The 15,915-nt window shown below is 47.0% G+C and overlaps 1 protein-coding gene across 2 annotated transcripts in view; it reads right to left on the bottom strand.

The window, feature by feature from the left end:
* Tarbp1 (TAR (HIV-1) RNA binding protein 1) overlaps positions 1–15,915 on the bottom strand; it is a 48,454-nt gene that overhangs the window by 18,152 nt on the left and 14,387 nt on the right. For both annotated transcript variants that reach the window (XM_052166265.1, XM_052166266.1), the window contains exons 7-19: positions 14,631–14,766; positions 13,264–13,360; positions 11,479–11,568; positions 11,070–11,205; positions 9,138–9,234; positions 8,119–8,291; positions 7,516–7,613; positions 6,033–6,194; positions 3,427–3,641; positions 2,368–2,629; positions 2,091–2,279; positions 369–559; positions 169–240 (exon numbers count right to left, since the gene is read on the bottom strand). In XM_052166265.1, coding sequence (XP_052022225.1) covers positions 169–240; positions 369–559; positions 2,091–2,279; positions 2,368–2,629; positions 3,427–3,641; positions 6,033–6,194; positions 7,516–7,613; positions 8,119–8,291; positions 9,138–9,234; positions 11,070–11,205; positions 11,479–11,568; positions 13,264–13,360; positions 14,631–14,766 — 1,918 coding nt within the window. The remainder of the gene's footprint in view (positions 1–168; positions 241–368; positions 560–2,090; positions 2,280–2,367; positions 2,630–3,426; positions 3,642–6,032; positions 6,195–7,515; positions 7,614–8,118; positions 8,292–9,137; positions 9,235–11,069; positions 11,206–11,478; positions 11,569–13,263; positions 13,361–14,630; positions 14,767–15,915) is intronic.

The following is a 15,915-nucleotide window of genomic DNA, read 5'->3' as shown; positions in this document are numbered from 1 at the left end:
AAGCTCTGAGGGCACCAGGTGCACTGTTATCCATGCAGGCAAAACACTCACCCATATGAAGTAAGAATAAATGAGTCTTTTAAGATGTTATGAATGAAGACCATCCCAGAAGTTAAATCAAGTAGAATGTCTCCCTTGCATCAAGACACAGAAACACGCTGCACTTACTTCTCGATGATGATGTTTGCTGCACAGCCTTGTCCAAGGTTTTCTATGAAGGTCTGGACATCCTGAATGAGTCTTAAAAAGGGGTGGGGGGAGGAATTAGGCTCATCAATTAAATCCCCAAAATTAAACTACAGCCTGTTTGAATGCTTAACACAGATGTAACGCCATCCATGTGTGAAAGCTGGTTGTGGTATTTTTACCTTTGGTCACGCCTAAACACTGCCCCAAACACACAAGCCTCCAGGACAAGTTCACTGTAATCCTTAGCAGTGGAGAATGACCCCTGGGACACACTGGAAGCGGCTGCTAGCCAAGACTGGCAGCAGTGGCATATCAGAATATTGAAGACACCTGTCTTTATGAAGGACATTTCAATCATCTTGCACATAATCTGAAATGAGACAAGCAACACTCAGGTTGACCTCTGACCAGGTCAGTTACAAAGAAAATTAACACAGCATAATAATACTTAAAATCAGCAGCATAATAATGACTAAAATTAGCAGCATAATAGTTTTGCTAAAAAGTAATACTTTCAGATGATGGATCCCAAAGGAAAGAACCCTTCCTGGCCTGGGATGATCAACCTTTATAGGCAGCGTGGCAGATTTTGAATCAATGAGGAGATAGGCTCTCTATGTGCCTACGGGCGGGGGTGGGGGGATGGGTGGGAGGGTGTTTCCAGACATCCACTCTGAATGTGGTAGCACATTCTGCAGCCTGGGGTCTACATTGAATAAAAAGGAGAAAGTGAACTGAGCATGGGCAGCCATCTTTGCTTCCCGACAGGATGGCGCCATGACAGCTGCCTCATGCTCCTGCTGCTCACAATGGACTGTGTCCTCAAGCCATGAGCCAAAAATCCCTCTCCTTCCTTCTCATAGGAACGAGAAGAGTAACTCACAGCCTGGCCCCAAACCCTGCATGTCAAATGCAAACTACATACAGCTTTTGACGTCAACCACAAAGGGTCTCAATATGGAAAGTACAATCCCCAGGGCCTGTGGAAGGGTGCTTTCTGTGTGTAGTATACAGATTTGCTGAAAAGGTGACTGAGAGTTGTGTGATGAACTTATCCCAAAAAGAAAGAGGAGGAGAAAGAAAAACCCTAAACTAAACTCTACTGGAATGTTTTCAGAGGAACCATAATCACAGAATACTAATTCCTTGCGTTTCCAGAGTGTGCACTAAGTCCAGTGCCTCTGGCTGGGGCATCCATCCAGAACTCTGCAGGAGAGATCTGCCAGAGATGCAGGAGGAGGAGGAGGTAGCCCTTCCCTGCAAAACTAGGACTTCAGTGCCCCAGAAGGTCAAGACCACAGTCGCCTGATGTGCTCCACAGTGGGCAGAAGGGCAGGAAGGGGCAGCATGGACCACGAACAGGAACCAGAAGCAACCAGAAGCTCCAGCAGGACAGAATCCCACTGGGGCATCCCCCCGGCTGAAGTTACTGTTTGAAAATGACAGAAAGCCGAGGTCTGAGTATTAATTGTCTCCACAACTCAGGTATTCTGACTCCTTTGTCCATCTGGTGGTGATATTTTGTGAGGTGACACCTCTGAGGAGCATAGACTAGCCTTGCTTTGGTCTGCTCTCTTCCTCTTGATGGACCAACATGTCAGCAGCCACTGCCTCCCTCTCCTTCCCCTATAGATGGGGCAGCCATATTGCTTCCCTGTCATGATAGACTATAACCCCTGAAACTGTAAGCCAAAGCCAACCTCTGCTCTGGTCCTGTCAGCCATCTGGTCACAGCAGCAGGGCAGATGGCCCCTTCTGAGCCTCCTGTCCCTGTCACCAGAGTTCCTCACCTCATGCAAGAATATATTCTGAGAACAAAAAGCAGCAGCCCTAGTACTTGGTTACAGGCACACTGCTTCTCTAGTCCTACTGACCACACAAACCACAAAGAGAAAAGTTACCTCTTTTATTTTGAAGTATGCCTGGCTCTTGAGTTTTGCAGCAATGGTAAGAATCTCATGATCAAAAACAAAGTGAACAAAAGCTTTTAAATTAGGCCAGAACGTCAGCTGTGTGTTGCTCAAGGAAGATATAATTTTCCAAGCCACATCAAAGGATTCTATGCAGAGCGTCTCCTCGGAGGTCAGGAGCTGGTAGAAGGGAGTGCAAGCACACAGTGTCAATCTCTGCAACACTGTTGCTTCTTTATGACCAGACTCAACCTTCCCGCCATCTCACCTTGGGAACCAGCACCTCCATGCAGCGGAACACAGGCAAGATGCGGCCGGCAGGGAGGATCGTGAGGACGTCCAGCGCTGACTGCAAGGTCTGAATGGGCATCTCAACAGCAGGGAGAAAGTACTCCAGCACGTCGCTTTCCATGGCTGGAATAAGGCAGTGGTGCTTTCTCAGCAGGAAGGAGAGGCAAACCCACTGATCATGTAGATACTGTGTGACTACTTTCCCCCATCCTTTGGAAGATGATGATTCTTCAAAGACACTGAAAACATCAAAAGACAAGATACTAAGGTTCAGTTTCCCAACTTGACTTCATTTCTTTGGTATATGGGGCTGTTCCTTATGAGGCAAGTGGATGGTTGGTTTGAAAGTGGTCAGGCTCTTGCAAATCCATGGTCAGAGCTTGGGAGGCAGGTAGGGCTCTTCCAACTTTTCAGTCAGGAGTAAAGCAACGTGGAGTCTCTCCAGGACCCAGGTAGATGCTGGTACCATGTTCATCAGCTTTTCAGTTTCCAAAACAGTTAAGCATCTCTTTATAAGCTATCTTGCCTCAGATCAACTGTTACAACAACAGAAAACTGACTGAGACAAGGCTTATATACCCAGCCACCATCAAGCAGCCTGGCTACTAAATACTGAAGCAACTCCACAGAATTAATTTTTGCAAGGTATTTCCACAACCTTAAGAGAGTGACTGAAAACTAAGTTAGAAAGGTGGGCAGGTTTCTGACAAGGGAGATGAAAAGCCTTTTTTTTTTTTTTTTTTTTTTTTTAGTCAGGGTTTCTCTGTGTGGTCCTGGCTGTCCTGGAATTCACTCTGTAGACCAGGCTGGCCTCGAACTCAGAAATCCACCTGCCTCTGCCTCCCAAGTGCTGGAATTACAGGCGTGTGCCACCACGCCCGGCTGATGAAGAGCCTTAATGACGCACTTTCCTCCAGAATGGGGCCTCATCTCCCCAACTCCTCTGCACCATGAGCACCATCAGATATCCCCAATAACCACGATGCAACAAATACAGGACTGTTGTTAACCCTTAACGAAGACATTCCTTATTCACCTGCCATTCTCCAGGGGACACACACCGATGCTCTGCTCCTCTGAACGGGGCTTCTGAAGCATGTGATTGAGTGGAAGAGCTGACAGGAACCTGTCCACAGGCTCGGCATTGGGAGAATCAGGCTGTAGCACTGGGTGCTGGTCCACAGCCTCACACAGGGCTGCCAGGGTGGCCATGCTGACTACTCTCTGCACCTGATGACTCAGGGTCGGCTCCTGCAGAGGACAAAATGACCCTGAAGCAAGACAATCTAGTCTCAGTCTGAGGCAACCAAATCTGCGAGGCTGACACCTCATGTCCCGCCTCCCTTCCTGTTGCAGCCGAACATCAGTGGAATAAAAGAAGTCCAAGTGTGGGCTGAAGAGATAGCTCAGCAGTTAAGAGCACTGAGTGTTCTTCCGAAGGTCCTGAGTTCAAATCCCAGCAATCACATGGTGGCTCACAACCATCCATAAAGAGATCTGATGCCCTCTTCAGGTGCGTCTGAAGACAACTACAGTGTACTTAGATATAATAATAAATCTTCAAAAAAGAAAAAAGGAAGTCCAAGTATGCACTCTCTGCAGAGTTTAAAATGACAGTTGGTACTCAGCACGTAAGAGGAAAACTCAACCTCTACAATGAGGGCTGCTTAGACCTTCTTACAGGACAGATCAACTGCTTTTGAAGAACAATGCTTTGTCAGGGTGCAGACATAGGGGCCAGCCTCTAAAGTTGGGTTTTTAACTACTCTGCCTTTCTCTGTTAGGTTTAAGAAATGCCTACAGGTGCTAAAATCCAGTGCAGACATATCTGTGTAAACAACTCCATAAACTATAAAGGAGGAAATAAACCACTCCGTAGGCACAAGAGTCAGTGGGGAAATGAAAGAAGGAGCGAGACCTTGACCCAACAGAGACTACTACCATTCACTCTCCTGCTCGAATAGGAGGTTGTGGAATCCTAGTGAACAGGTCACTAGGGAGTAGACATTGAAGAGGATTCTGGTATGAACCCTATACGTCCTGGTTTGCTGTGATGTCAAGAGCTCCACCCATACCTCACTGACACTGAGGCTCTGCACCACTCCCTCACCAAACCACTGTTCCCTCTTAAACCCTGAGCAAGAGGTGACTTCCCTTAAGTCATCTCTGTCAGGGAAGTAAAGAGCACAGGCTTGTGACAGAGAAGCTCTGGGTGGTGACCTAGGGCAGCTGCAACACAGGACACAATGGGAACAGAGGAGAAGGGTGGACAACCAGCCTGGAAGTCCAGGAAGGGAGCCAACCATGGAGCTGTGATTTAAGGCTGACAAAAGGGTTCTGCACTGGGCCAGGGCGTCTCCTATATACACTGGGGTGATTTTAAGACTGAAGAATTGCTAGGTATAAAGTCACATGCCTATAAATCCAGCTGCTCAGGAGGCAGAGCAGAAGGCTCATGAGTTCAAGGTCAGCCTGGGTAACCTAGGAAGAGTCTATCTCCTAGTTTAAGTAGGATCGGGTGGGAGCCCTGATGTAGCTCAGTGCTAAAGCACAGGCTGAGCACAAAAGCACTTTAACTACAGGTCGTGGCCCCACAAATGTTACACAGCTAAAGGTGGGATCATGAAAAATCTGACAGTCGCCAGGTTTTTTTAATACACAGTGACCTGAAATTACCTGAAAAACCCAACGTGTGATGAGTCTAAGGTGTTTATAGCTCTGCGTGTCCATATTCATTGTGGGACTTCATGGTGGCTTTGGTTCTGAACACAAACACTCTCGCTTTGGATCCACACCACAGACAGCCAATGAATACACCAGCACACCTGGGCCCAGACTGAGACTACTGTATCTTGTAAGTGGCATTGTGTGTGTAGTTCAGCTCTTATAGAAACATAGGCTCACTTACGGAAAACAGAGACTTTAATATGTTCCTACAATGGTTCCTCAGCATGTGAGCATAAATTAGTATGCTTTGGATTGTTCCGTTAGGCAAACAATCATATCTACCTCATTAATATGCAATTTACTTTTTTCTTTAAAAAAGACTAAACTACATAAATACTAAAAAAAAACTGTTTTAAAATAAATGACTTATTATCTGCAAATGCTTAATTTTGTGTTCCCATTTTATAGACCCATACAGCAAGGTTTACGAAAAGAATTCCATGAAAAGGGATCACGAGTTAAAGATTTAGAGCCAGCTTAGGGTGTGTGAGTTCCTGTGTTCAATCCCCAGGAGAAGAAAGGAAGGAGGGTGGGAGAGAGGAGGGATAGAGGAAGGGAGGGAGGAGAGAAGGTGTGAGGGCAGAGAGGGAGGAAAGGAGGAGAGGGGAGGTAGAAGGAAGGTGAGAGGGAGATGGGGGGAGGGAGGAGGGAACAGGTAAGGAGAAAGGGAGGGAGAAGAGGGGAGGAGGGAAGGAGAAGAAGGGAGAGGGAGAGAGGGAGGAGAGGGAGAGAAATCCCCATTACACATTCAAAGCTCTGATGTGTTCCAGCTATACTCTCACAGTATTAGCACCTACAGGCAGAATCTCAACAATCAAATTTAGGACCCCCCTTATAATCACGAAATACTGTGGAGCAATCAAATAAGTATCCCTTCCTGGACACAACCACACACCTTCAGCCCAGGAGGATTACCTGTCTGCCCTCAGCCTCCTGCAGATGGCGAATGCATGCGTTTTTCAGAGGAGAGATGACTCGGCCAATGGGGTTGCCTGCTTTCCAGCCCTGCTGAACCTGGAGACTCACGAGCTCCGCCAACACCGTCAGGTAGAGCTGGCAGCGGTCCACATCCGCCACCTACAAAAAAATGTCAGGACTCATGAGGACAACAGGATCTGTGACTTCACACAAGCAGAACTCAGGCAGGAAGCAATCCCCGCACTAAGGGGACACTGAGGAGAAAGAGCCATCCCATCATGCAGTGTGCAGCATGTCCGGGTGCAAGCTAAGATGCCCTTCTTTACAGTCTAGCCTCTCCCAGAATGGAACTTTCACAGCACACCAAAGAGGAAGCCTTGGGAGGCAGAAACTGTTCAGTGACTTTTTTTTTTTTTAAGCAAACATCAATATACATTTCAGTGGGCATCTGTGTATTTTAATTTCTCTGTAAGGCATTTTGTGTAGTCACCACAATCTCCCTTTCTAGTTCTGGCCACTCCCAATGGCCCTCTTCTTTCCAATGACCACTTCTCCTGCCATTGCTTATGCGGGAACAGGCACCTTCCCAGTGACTACTCCCCTGAAGAAAATATCTCTGTCTCCTAGCAACTGTTTAGTACATAGAAAACCCGAGGAAAGGGAGGGGGCCATGAGAGTCCTTCCTGCCTCGATATGTTTGTGCAGATACCCAGTTTCTCCAGGTCTTCCAGCCTGGCCCTTCAGAAACAGTAACAGCAGTTCAACCAATGAGCAAAACTTTAATTGTGTGTGTGTGTCCGACATATCTGGGTCCAGGTCCCAGTCACACACAAATGTTTCAAGCACCTAAAATCCATGATAGTCAAACTTTCTAAACATGGTAAGTGGACAGACATATCATCTGGAGAAACTGAGGCTCAGAAGGGCTGTATCCCCTGCTCAGTCACTAATACAGATGGAAAGGAAACTAGGCACAGTGGCTTGAGTGGGAACACCCTGGGAGGCTCCTGAGTCTAAACACTTGTCCCCAGGTGGTGGCGCTGTTTGGGAGGTTGTGAGACCTTGGGCTGGGAGTTGCCACCTGACTGGGGGAAGTAGATGGTGGGGGGCGGGCCTTAGGGTTGGAATCCAGCAGCTTCCAGTTTACTACAGGATATAGCCAGTGGCCTCACCCTCCCATGGTCCTCATAGCAGCCCACTCCTGTCATCATCTCTTCCTGACGTGATAGATCCAAGTCTGTCATAACTATGAGCCAAAATAAACCTTCCTCCCTTAAGCTGCTGCTGCTCCTGGGCATTTTATCACACAACACTGGGCTGTTTGGAAGTCTGTGGTCGCTCTGCTTCTCAGAGTGGCTTCTGGAGAAACCATCACACTAAAGAAACGTCCCTCTCCTGATGGATCCGGTGAGTGTGGACAAGGGAAAGCAGCAGCTGTGACGGGCTGCAGGAGAAACTTCTGAAGCCTGGAGTTACTCACGCCCTGCAGCTCGTTCATGGTGAGTCTCCTGAGCACAAACTGAGACACGCTCTCCGCCACAGACATAATGGAGGCCTGGAGGGCAGTGGATACCTCATCTGTGGGGAGAAAAGTGCTTTATTAACATGATAGAGGTGGGGTCTTGGGTACAAAACATACCAGAAGCTCTTGTACAACTGAGAGAGAAAGGTAATCACTAAAATCCAGAACTCCATGCCACATGCCCAGCATGAGGAGTCTGGGCGGGCTGTGGAGGCAGCACACACTGGAACGTGCCCCTGGGTGGGTGTTGTGTGGAAAAGACACACGACCTTCTCACAGATACCATTTCTGTGGAGCCCCAGAACAAGGAAACCCCATGTTTCTAGGCCCATGTTCTCAGCCAACTAATCTTCAACCACTGTGCCAAGAGAGCACATGGCCAAAGGCGAGTCTTTCCTAAATGGAAGCCAGGGGTTCCTGCAGAAAGAAAGAACCCGAGACTCTTTTTTTTTTTTTTTTAACATGCACAAAAGCACAAAGTTGCTTAAAGTCCTCTCATTCTGAACACCAGCAACACCCTCCCACCCCCAACAAGCTACCGCAGAGCCCACTCGTCCTCACCATCCTGGGCACCGGAACCTCTTGGCACACAAGAATGCAGCAACGTCACCAGCAGCTGGAGGCACCGGTCAGTCCTCAGCAAGGGCATGTAGGCATTGGTGCCAAGCTTCCCTAGGGTATCCAGCAAGGGGTCTAAGAAGATCCGCAACACGTTCTGAGTCCTCTGCTTTTCCCTGGATGGTAAAAGGACACCCCCATCGGCCATCTCAAAAACATGGCAATTCCCCACCTAGTACTTGTGGAGCAAGGCACCTCAGGGATGGTACAGCTTACTTCTTGGATGGCGCACATGCCCAGGACCTGTCAGGGCCTTGCAACCCTCACAGGGTGGGACACCAAACCTGAGCCTACACTATATGTTAAATTGCTAAGGTCCTGACCGATGGTTTTGCAGCAAACAGCATACAGGGAAGAGAAGGAAATGGGGTGAAAACAACCCAAATCCATGGACATGTATGACTATTGATGACTAAATTTAAAAACAGAAAAGCATAAACTAATAAAAGATATGTAACAGAAACTGTTTTCAAAAATACAAAAAGAAAAACCCTAAACTTATAAAACTGTTACAAAGGACACCTTTGGCACTACAACTGTCTAGAAGGGTTGTGGTTTGTCAGGGTCGTGGTACACAATGTCAAAGTCCCGCTTAACCCTAGCACTTCTGCCTTGTACCCAGAGGCCAATCCATCCTAACTGCTACTTTTGTGGCCTTTGGGGCACTTTACAGTTTACCCAGGGATCTTACCATCTATTTTTCTGGTGCCAGTACAAAACAGTAAACAACATATATTGTCGAATTTAACATTAAATTGTAAATCTGACATTCAGTTTACCAACCTGGAAGCACTGACTGACCCTTAACAGCGGTTAAGTTAAACATTTCTTTAGTATGTGGCTAGTGTCCTGGTTCTAGCCTCTCAGTGACTCCACCAATCACTGCAAATGCCCCTGACAAACCTAACTAGTCTTTTTCTCCCCCATGCACCTCCCACTCCCACCACTGAAGAAACCCTGACCTGAACTTGGTCTTCACTCCTTCCACGTCCACAGCCAGCAGGACCATCAGCGCCGTCAGCCTGGCCTCCAGCCAGTCTGGCATGAAGCTGCTTTCTTCTGTAAGACAACAAAAGGTAGGGCTTAAGACGTGTTCTCAGGGCCTAGAAAACTGTGCTTGATGACCTGATTTGATCCCCAGGGCCTACATAGTAGAGAAAAAAAGGGCTTACTCCCATAAGTTGTCTTCTGGCTCGGACGCTACAGTCACGGCATTCCTCGGACCACAGAACACATTCAGCCAAGAACATCAGAAGTGCAGTTATAGTGAGGGCCACACTGGAGTATAAACTAGGGGAAGTGCCCTGATCTGGGGACAACTGAGCTGATGGGGACAGTTAAGAAGGCCTGGGTAAAGGGAGTCAAAAACCTTCCACATATGAGAATATATGGGCAGTTCAGGTAGGACAGAGATAGCACTAGTCAACAGAGGATGCACACACAGGAGAGAGAATGGCAGAAAATGAGGTGACCGACCCAGCCGCTTGGCAGAACATTCAGGGAATTTTGCTTTTGTTCTAGCAGCAACTGGGAGCCTCTGAGGATAGATGCACATGGGGGAAGGGAGTTCCAAATGGAAACTATCTGGAAGCAGGCAGAATAAGCCCAGCTGGGCTGAGACTTCCAGAAGATGATGTCAGACCCTGTACAGCAGGAGCGGGGTACCAGGGCTGGGCCAGACCCACGGGAGCCACTGTACCTGATTTTGTAGCAGCAATGGACGTTTTACTTTTGCTGCAGGCCTAACCCAAGAAGCCTGAAGCAACAGCACAGAGAGATACACTAAGGAAAGGATGCTGACATACTTGAACTCTACAAGGACAATTACCTGGTCAGTAAGAAGGAAGACCTACTTCTGGGTCAGAAAATCAGATGATCTGAGACAAAGGCAAGGAGTCTCAGGTGTGTCATATTCAAAGGCACATCCCCCCAAATTATTGCTAATGTCCTTAACGAAGAGGAAGCGTTAGAAACTTAAAAGGGGCCCTGATGAAGGAGTCTCTATGAATTCTTTCCCCCAGCAGGCTGACATGTTTCTTGCAAAGGGTCTTTGCCTAGTCTCTGCTAGGAGTGGAACTCAGTGGTAGAGCATCTCCCAAGCTTGCCCAAGGCCGGGGTGTTAAATCTCAGAACCACATAAAAAGCAAAAGAATAAAGGAAAGGCAAGTGAGTGATGGAAATAACCCTTCTAAAAATATGCTCTTTGAAACTGGTGGGGGGGGGGGGCGTGGACTGAAAAGATAGCTCAGGGGGTTAAGCCTCAGCTGTGAGAGGATGAGGAGTTTGGAGTTCAGATTCCCAACAGCTGTGTAAAAGCTGGCAGAGGTGGTGGTCCACCTGCAATCTCCGTGCTGGGAGGCAGACAGGAGATCAGATCAGCTGCATATCCCCAGGATAAACCTGCCAGCTAGACTAGCCAGTCAAACCCTGCCTCAGGCCACACTAGCCAGCCAATCAGAGCCAGCCTTAGAAACAAAAAGTGGAGGGCAACTGACAAGTCTGCACATGCACAAGTGCCCACTCATATGCAAACACACACATGCACTCACACGCACACACATATCAGACAAATATGTTCATCAGTTTACAATAAACGTGGTGCTTCTAACACATGAAAATAAATCTATTTGCATTATTTGAGCTCAGCAGAGTTTCTATCCTAGAGACCCCCACACACCTGCCCTGTGGGTCCTTTTCCAGCTTGAGCAGCCCCTCAAAATACTAACACTGGTTCAACACATCCCCAAGTCTCCCAACCCACAGGGCCAGGAGGGAGTAGCTCTACTCATGTGGCTGAAGTTCAGAGTCACACAGCACAATGGTTTATGCCTACACATCAATCTGAACATTACTTTAGAAGACATTCTGTCGTTCCCTAAAGAGTTCAGACTTACTTTCCCAACCAGGAGACTTCACGAATTCTTGAACTAGGTTCTTCACATAAGCATTTAACGATGCCTCGCATCCGTCAGAGCCACCAATTGAGGACTGCTTAAAGTATCTTTCATTGACATGTAGCCAGTCACAGAGCTACACAGGAAAACCATGGCAGAGTTATTTTATTCTTAAAATGTAACAGAACAAAGCATTTCTAATTTCCCTGAGCCAATCTTTTGGCTTTCACATACACTGAATTTAAATCACAGCTTGATACAATCTCATGGAGGCGCCATTCATTGAAGTGCCGAGTGACACTGAAGAATATAATTTTTAAAGCAACTGTTGTATTTCACAGTGGTTAATGATGGCTCCATGGAGAGAGGAGGCTTTTATAGAGCTTTCAAACAGCTGGTGTGAGCTCACCTCTGTCCACAGCATGGTCCCACGTCCCAAGGACTCCTCTTGTCTCAGAGACATGAGAAAAGCTGAGGCATCAGAAAGAGACACTTTCTCCTAGGCAGAAAAAGCTCAGTTTAACGTTTTGGAGTCACATCACAGCCCGGTGGATACAAGAAGTCAACTAAAGTAGGAGCTCTTTAGTTAAGATACAAGAAGTTACATTGTTTCAAAAGAAGTACAGGAGTTGGGAAGACCTTTCAGCATATAAAGTCCTTGCTGTGCTCTGTGTGAGGACCAGAGTTCAGATTCCCAGAACCCATATAAAAACCAAACAGAGTTGGTGGCCAACTCTGTGACCACTTGTGAGACAGAGACAAGGGATGGCTGGGCAAGCCTGGCAGGCAAACTTCTATAATTGTCGAGGGATGCTGTAAGTGAAGGTTAGCAGAAAGCATCTGCCTGCACACACACATACATGCACACACACATGCACACACACACATGCACACACACACATGCACACATACACGTTCATACATACATATTGCATGCCCCACACAGACACATGCCTAAATAAATAAACAAATGGGTCTACTCAGTGGAAATCTATTATTATATCAAAAGTCAATCTTTTTTATTAATGTACACATACATATTTTTCGACTTTTTTGGTAGGGGTGGGGAGTGTTTGAACCATTATCTCACTCTGTACTCTTGACTTGCCTGGAATGAATAATCTATCCCCAGTTCATATCAAGCTCAGGGACGTCCTTCTGTTTATAGAGTGGGTAACATTATTTTTAATATGCATTTTCTTTAAAATTGGCTATTATCTTTGAGGGAAAAAATGAGAATCTTTTAAAAAATACTGTCAATAAAAATTAATTATGCCGGGCAGTGGTGGTGCATGCCTGTAATCTCAGCACTCTGGGAGGCAGAGGCAGGTGGATTTCTGAGTTTGAGGGCAGCCTGGTCTACGGAGTGAGCTCCAGGACAGCCAGGGCTACACAGAGAAACCCTGTCTTGGAAAAAAAAGAAAAGAAAAGAAAAGAAATTAATTACTACTAATAAAAAATGATTCTTTTGAAGCAACTAAAAGAACCTCCAGCTGAAGAAAAGCTGTGTTCCTTAGACCAAAGGTCACAGGTTCTGAATTAAGACTGCAGCAGACCTGGTTGGCAGTTGGCACACACAGCCCCGGGGTTAAGTGAAGTCCATTTGAAACATGGCATGTGCACTTACTTGTACGGTCTGATGTGATGAGACTGCTCTAACAAAGCACCCCAAAGTTAAAGAGGGGCCACATGAGCCGTGAGCAGGCCCCAGGCTCACTGCTTTTCCCTATGCAGCCGTGTGCTGATCTGGCTCTAGGCCTTATCTTCCTTTGGGCGCTATGTCCATGAGCTCCTTTCCTAGTGTGTCACTCAGGACAGCCTGGTCCCTCTACGAGGGTGTGAGAATGTTCGTGAAAGACTCCAGGAAAGTGGACTAGGGCCCTGGGGCCAGGTTAGTCCCGGGACCTGGTTCTGCATCAGCCCAGGCCTCACAAATACTGACATTCCTAAGCCCCAGACAGCACACCACTCTTCAGCACAACCCAACCATGACACAAGTGCCAACACAACTTGCACATGGCATCACTTCTGCCACCTGGGGTGGTGTCAATTATCCCCAAGTCCAAGTTCCATCTGGACACCACAGGCCAACCCTGTCAGGAGGCCTTTGGACAGTACCACAGGCTGGACTGGTGTGCAAGGCTGGACTGGTGTGCACAGGCACCTGTAAGTATGTACAGACAGGTACACTCACCACATCCACCAGACGCATGACTGTCTGAAGAAGATAACACTGAGCTGCTCCCCTCAGGAGGACCTGGTGTGTGATCATGGTGCACTGGAGAACATCCCTGGTTCAAAACAAGGAAATCAATAGGTGCCAGGAGAAGTCTGGTCGTCACCCACTATCACTGACTTACACAACCTACAACTTACTATATACAAAACGACTGTCACCAGGAGTGGCTAGCACCAAGTGGCTGTCACCAGGAGTTGCTATCACCAGGAGTGGCCTTCACCAGCAGAGCACCAGGAGTGGCAGTCAACAGGAATGGCTGTCACCAGGAGTGGCCATCACCAGGAGTGGCTAGCACCAAGTGGCTGTCACCAGGAGTTGCTAACACCAGAAGTAGCCTTCACTAGGAGAGTACCAGGAGTGGCCATCACCAGGAGTGGAGGACACCAGGAGTGGTTGTCACCAGGAGTGGCCTCACTAGGAGTGGCCAGCACCAGAAGAGCTACAGAGCCAGTTACCCACCATGGTCTCACACAGAACACAATTTTTGTTTTTCTTTTTAATTTGAGATAAAAAATCTCACTATGTGATCCAGACCAATCCTCACTTCTAGCCCAGATTGGCTCCAGGCTTGTGTCCTCCTCCATCATTTTCTTAAGTACTGGGTTAGTAAGTATGAGCCACCACACCCAGACACTATTCGATTCTAATATGAACTTTCTTTTAAAAATAAGGATAGACTGGACAAGGTACCTCATGCCTATAATCTCAGCACATGGGAAAGTGAGACTGAAGGATGTGTGAGAATCAGAAGCCAGCCTGGGCTAAACAGTGAGAATATGTCTCAGAGAGAGAGAGAGAGAGAGAGAGAGAGAGAGAGAGAGAGAGAGAGAGAGAGAGAGAGAGAGAGAGAGAGAGAGAGGGGAAATCAAACAAAACAAACCAACAAAAGGACTTAAAGTACTTACTTTAAAATGTTTTTAAAGTAAGATCACATATATTCAAATTCTTTCTTTTTGTTTGTTTGTTTTTTTCAAGACAGGGTTTCTCTGTGTAGCCCTGACTGTCCTAGAACTCACTCTGTAGACCAGGCTGGCCTTGAACTCAGAAATCCACCTGCCTCTGCCTCCTAAGTGCTGAGATTAAAGGCGTGTACCACCACTGCTCGACTAAATACCTTCTAATCAATATCATGACTTGATATTTGTCCTTAAAAAAAAAAAAAGCCTTAAGTGGTCAAAACCTAAGTCGATATGTTATGGAATATATTTAAATTAGAAATTCAAACAAATACATTCAGTTAATTCAGTTATATGAATAAAATATATCAGTTTTTCTCACATGCACTACATAGCAAACAAATGAACATGCTGTGAGTAAATTACCTGAGGGCGAGAAGCCCTTCTCCACCCAGGGCCTTACAGCTGGGTATGCTTGCCAAAGCCCTGGACAGGAACAAAACCGGCACTGCACACCAGTGTCTGTCTGCCATCCTCTGAATGAACTTTAACAGGAAATGACCTGGAAGAAATGGTTTGAAAATGTTATCATCGCACACGGAAAAGTCCTTGGCTTCCTTAGTCAACGAGGAAATATAAACAAACCTTAGTGAGACAACACCTCAGACCTACTAAGATAGCTAAAAATGAAAGAAGATCGGCATGTTGGGACGATCTGGATAAAGTGGACTCCTCACGCTGCCGGTGGGGATATGGAAGGGCGCAGTCAGCACGGCGAGAGATGTGACTCTGAAAACCCACTTCTAGCTGTGTAACTAGGAGAACTCAACACAGGTCCGTGCAAAACCATTATATTCACAGCAGCACCGTTGACATCGAGAAAAGAGAACGCAGATGCCTGCTGAGCAATGGATAAACTGAAGGATGGACCTTAAAAAAAACAAACTCGGAACAGTCTACCATGGGGCTTGGCTCGGCCACAGAAACAAAGCTACTGCTATATAAACCCCCTGGATGAGGAGGCCAGCCCTGAGACAGAAGTGCTCAGTTCCCTGCATGAAACCCATGGAATACATGCAGCGGGGAGACGGACATGCAGCAGGGAGAGAGATGTGCAGCAGGGAGAGAGACGTGCAGCAGGGAGAGAGATGCACAGGCCGAGAGGCAGGTGCACAGCAGAGGTTGTGAGAAGCTGTTGTGTGAGGACCAACTCAGTGCTTGGAGTCCCCTCTGGAAATGAGGGAAGTATTTTGGAAATAGACAGTGGGTGAGTTGTACAATTTTAAATATACCAAAACACCAATGACCTGAACAGTGTGAACAGTGTAAAGGGAGACCTGAGGGGCATAAATTAAATTTCAATAGCGCTATTTTAAAAATTACTGCAATTTCATACCCCTGTTTAGTATGATAGATTCCACTGTGCAGTAGAGAACCTGATAATCAGGAATTGTGGGTTTCTTTTTTTAATTGGAGACAAAGAGGTGTTTCTTCAGTTTGTTTTTTGAGCGAGGGTCCTTCTAAGTCTGGTTAGGTTGAATCCATGGCAATTCTTCGGCCTCCATCTCCCCTGTACTGGGATCACAGGCATGAACAACCACACCCAGTTAAAGGTAAAGCTCTAGTTTACAGGGACCAGTTTTCTGAGCTGTTCAAGACAGGGCCAGAATCACTGCCAGGGTAGCCCCTAGCTCCTGAGCATACTGGAAGG

The sequence above is a fragment of the Apodemus sylvaticus genome, chromosome 21 (assembly GCF_947179515.1).
Source record: "Apodemus sylvaticus chromosome 21, mApoSyl1.1, whole genome shotgun sequence".
Classification (NCBI taxonomy): domain Eukaryota; kingdom Metazoa; phylum Chordata; class Mammalia; order Rodentia; family Muridae; genus Apodemus; species Apodemus sylvaticus.
Note: the sequence above shows the minus strand (reverse complement) of the source record. Positions and strands in the feature narration are given on the sequence as shown.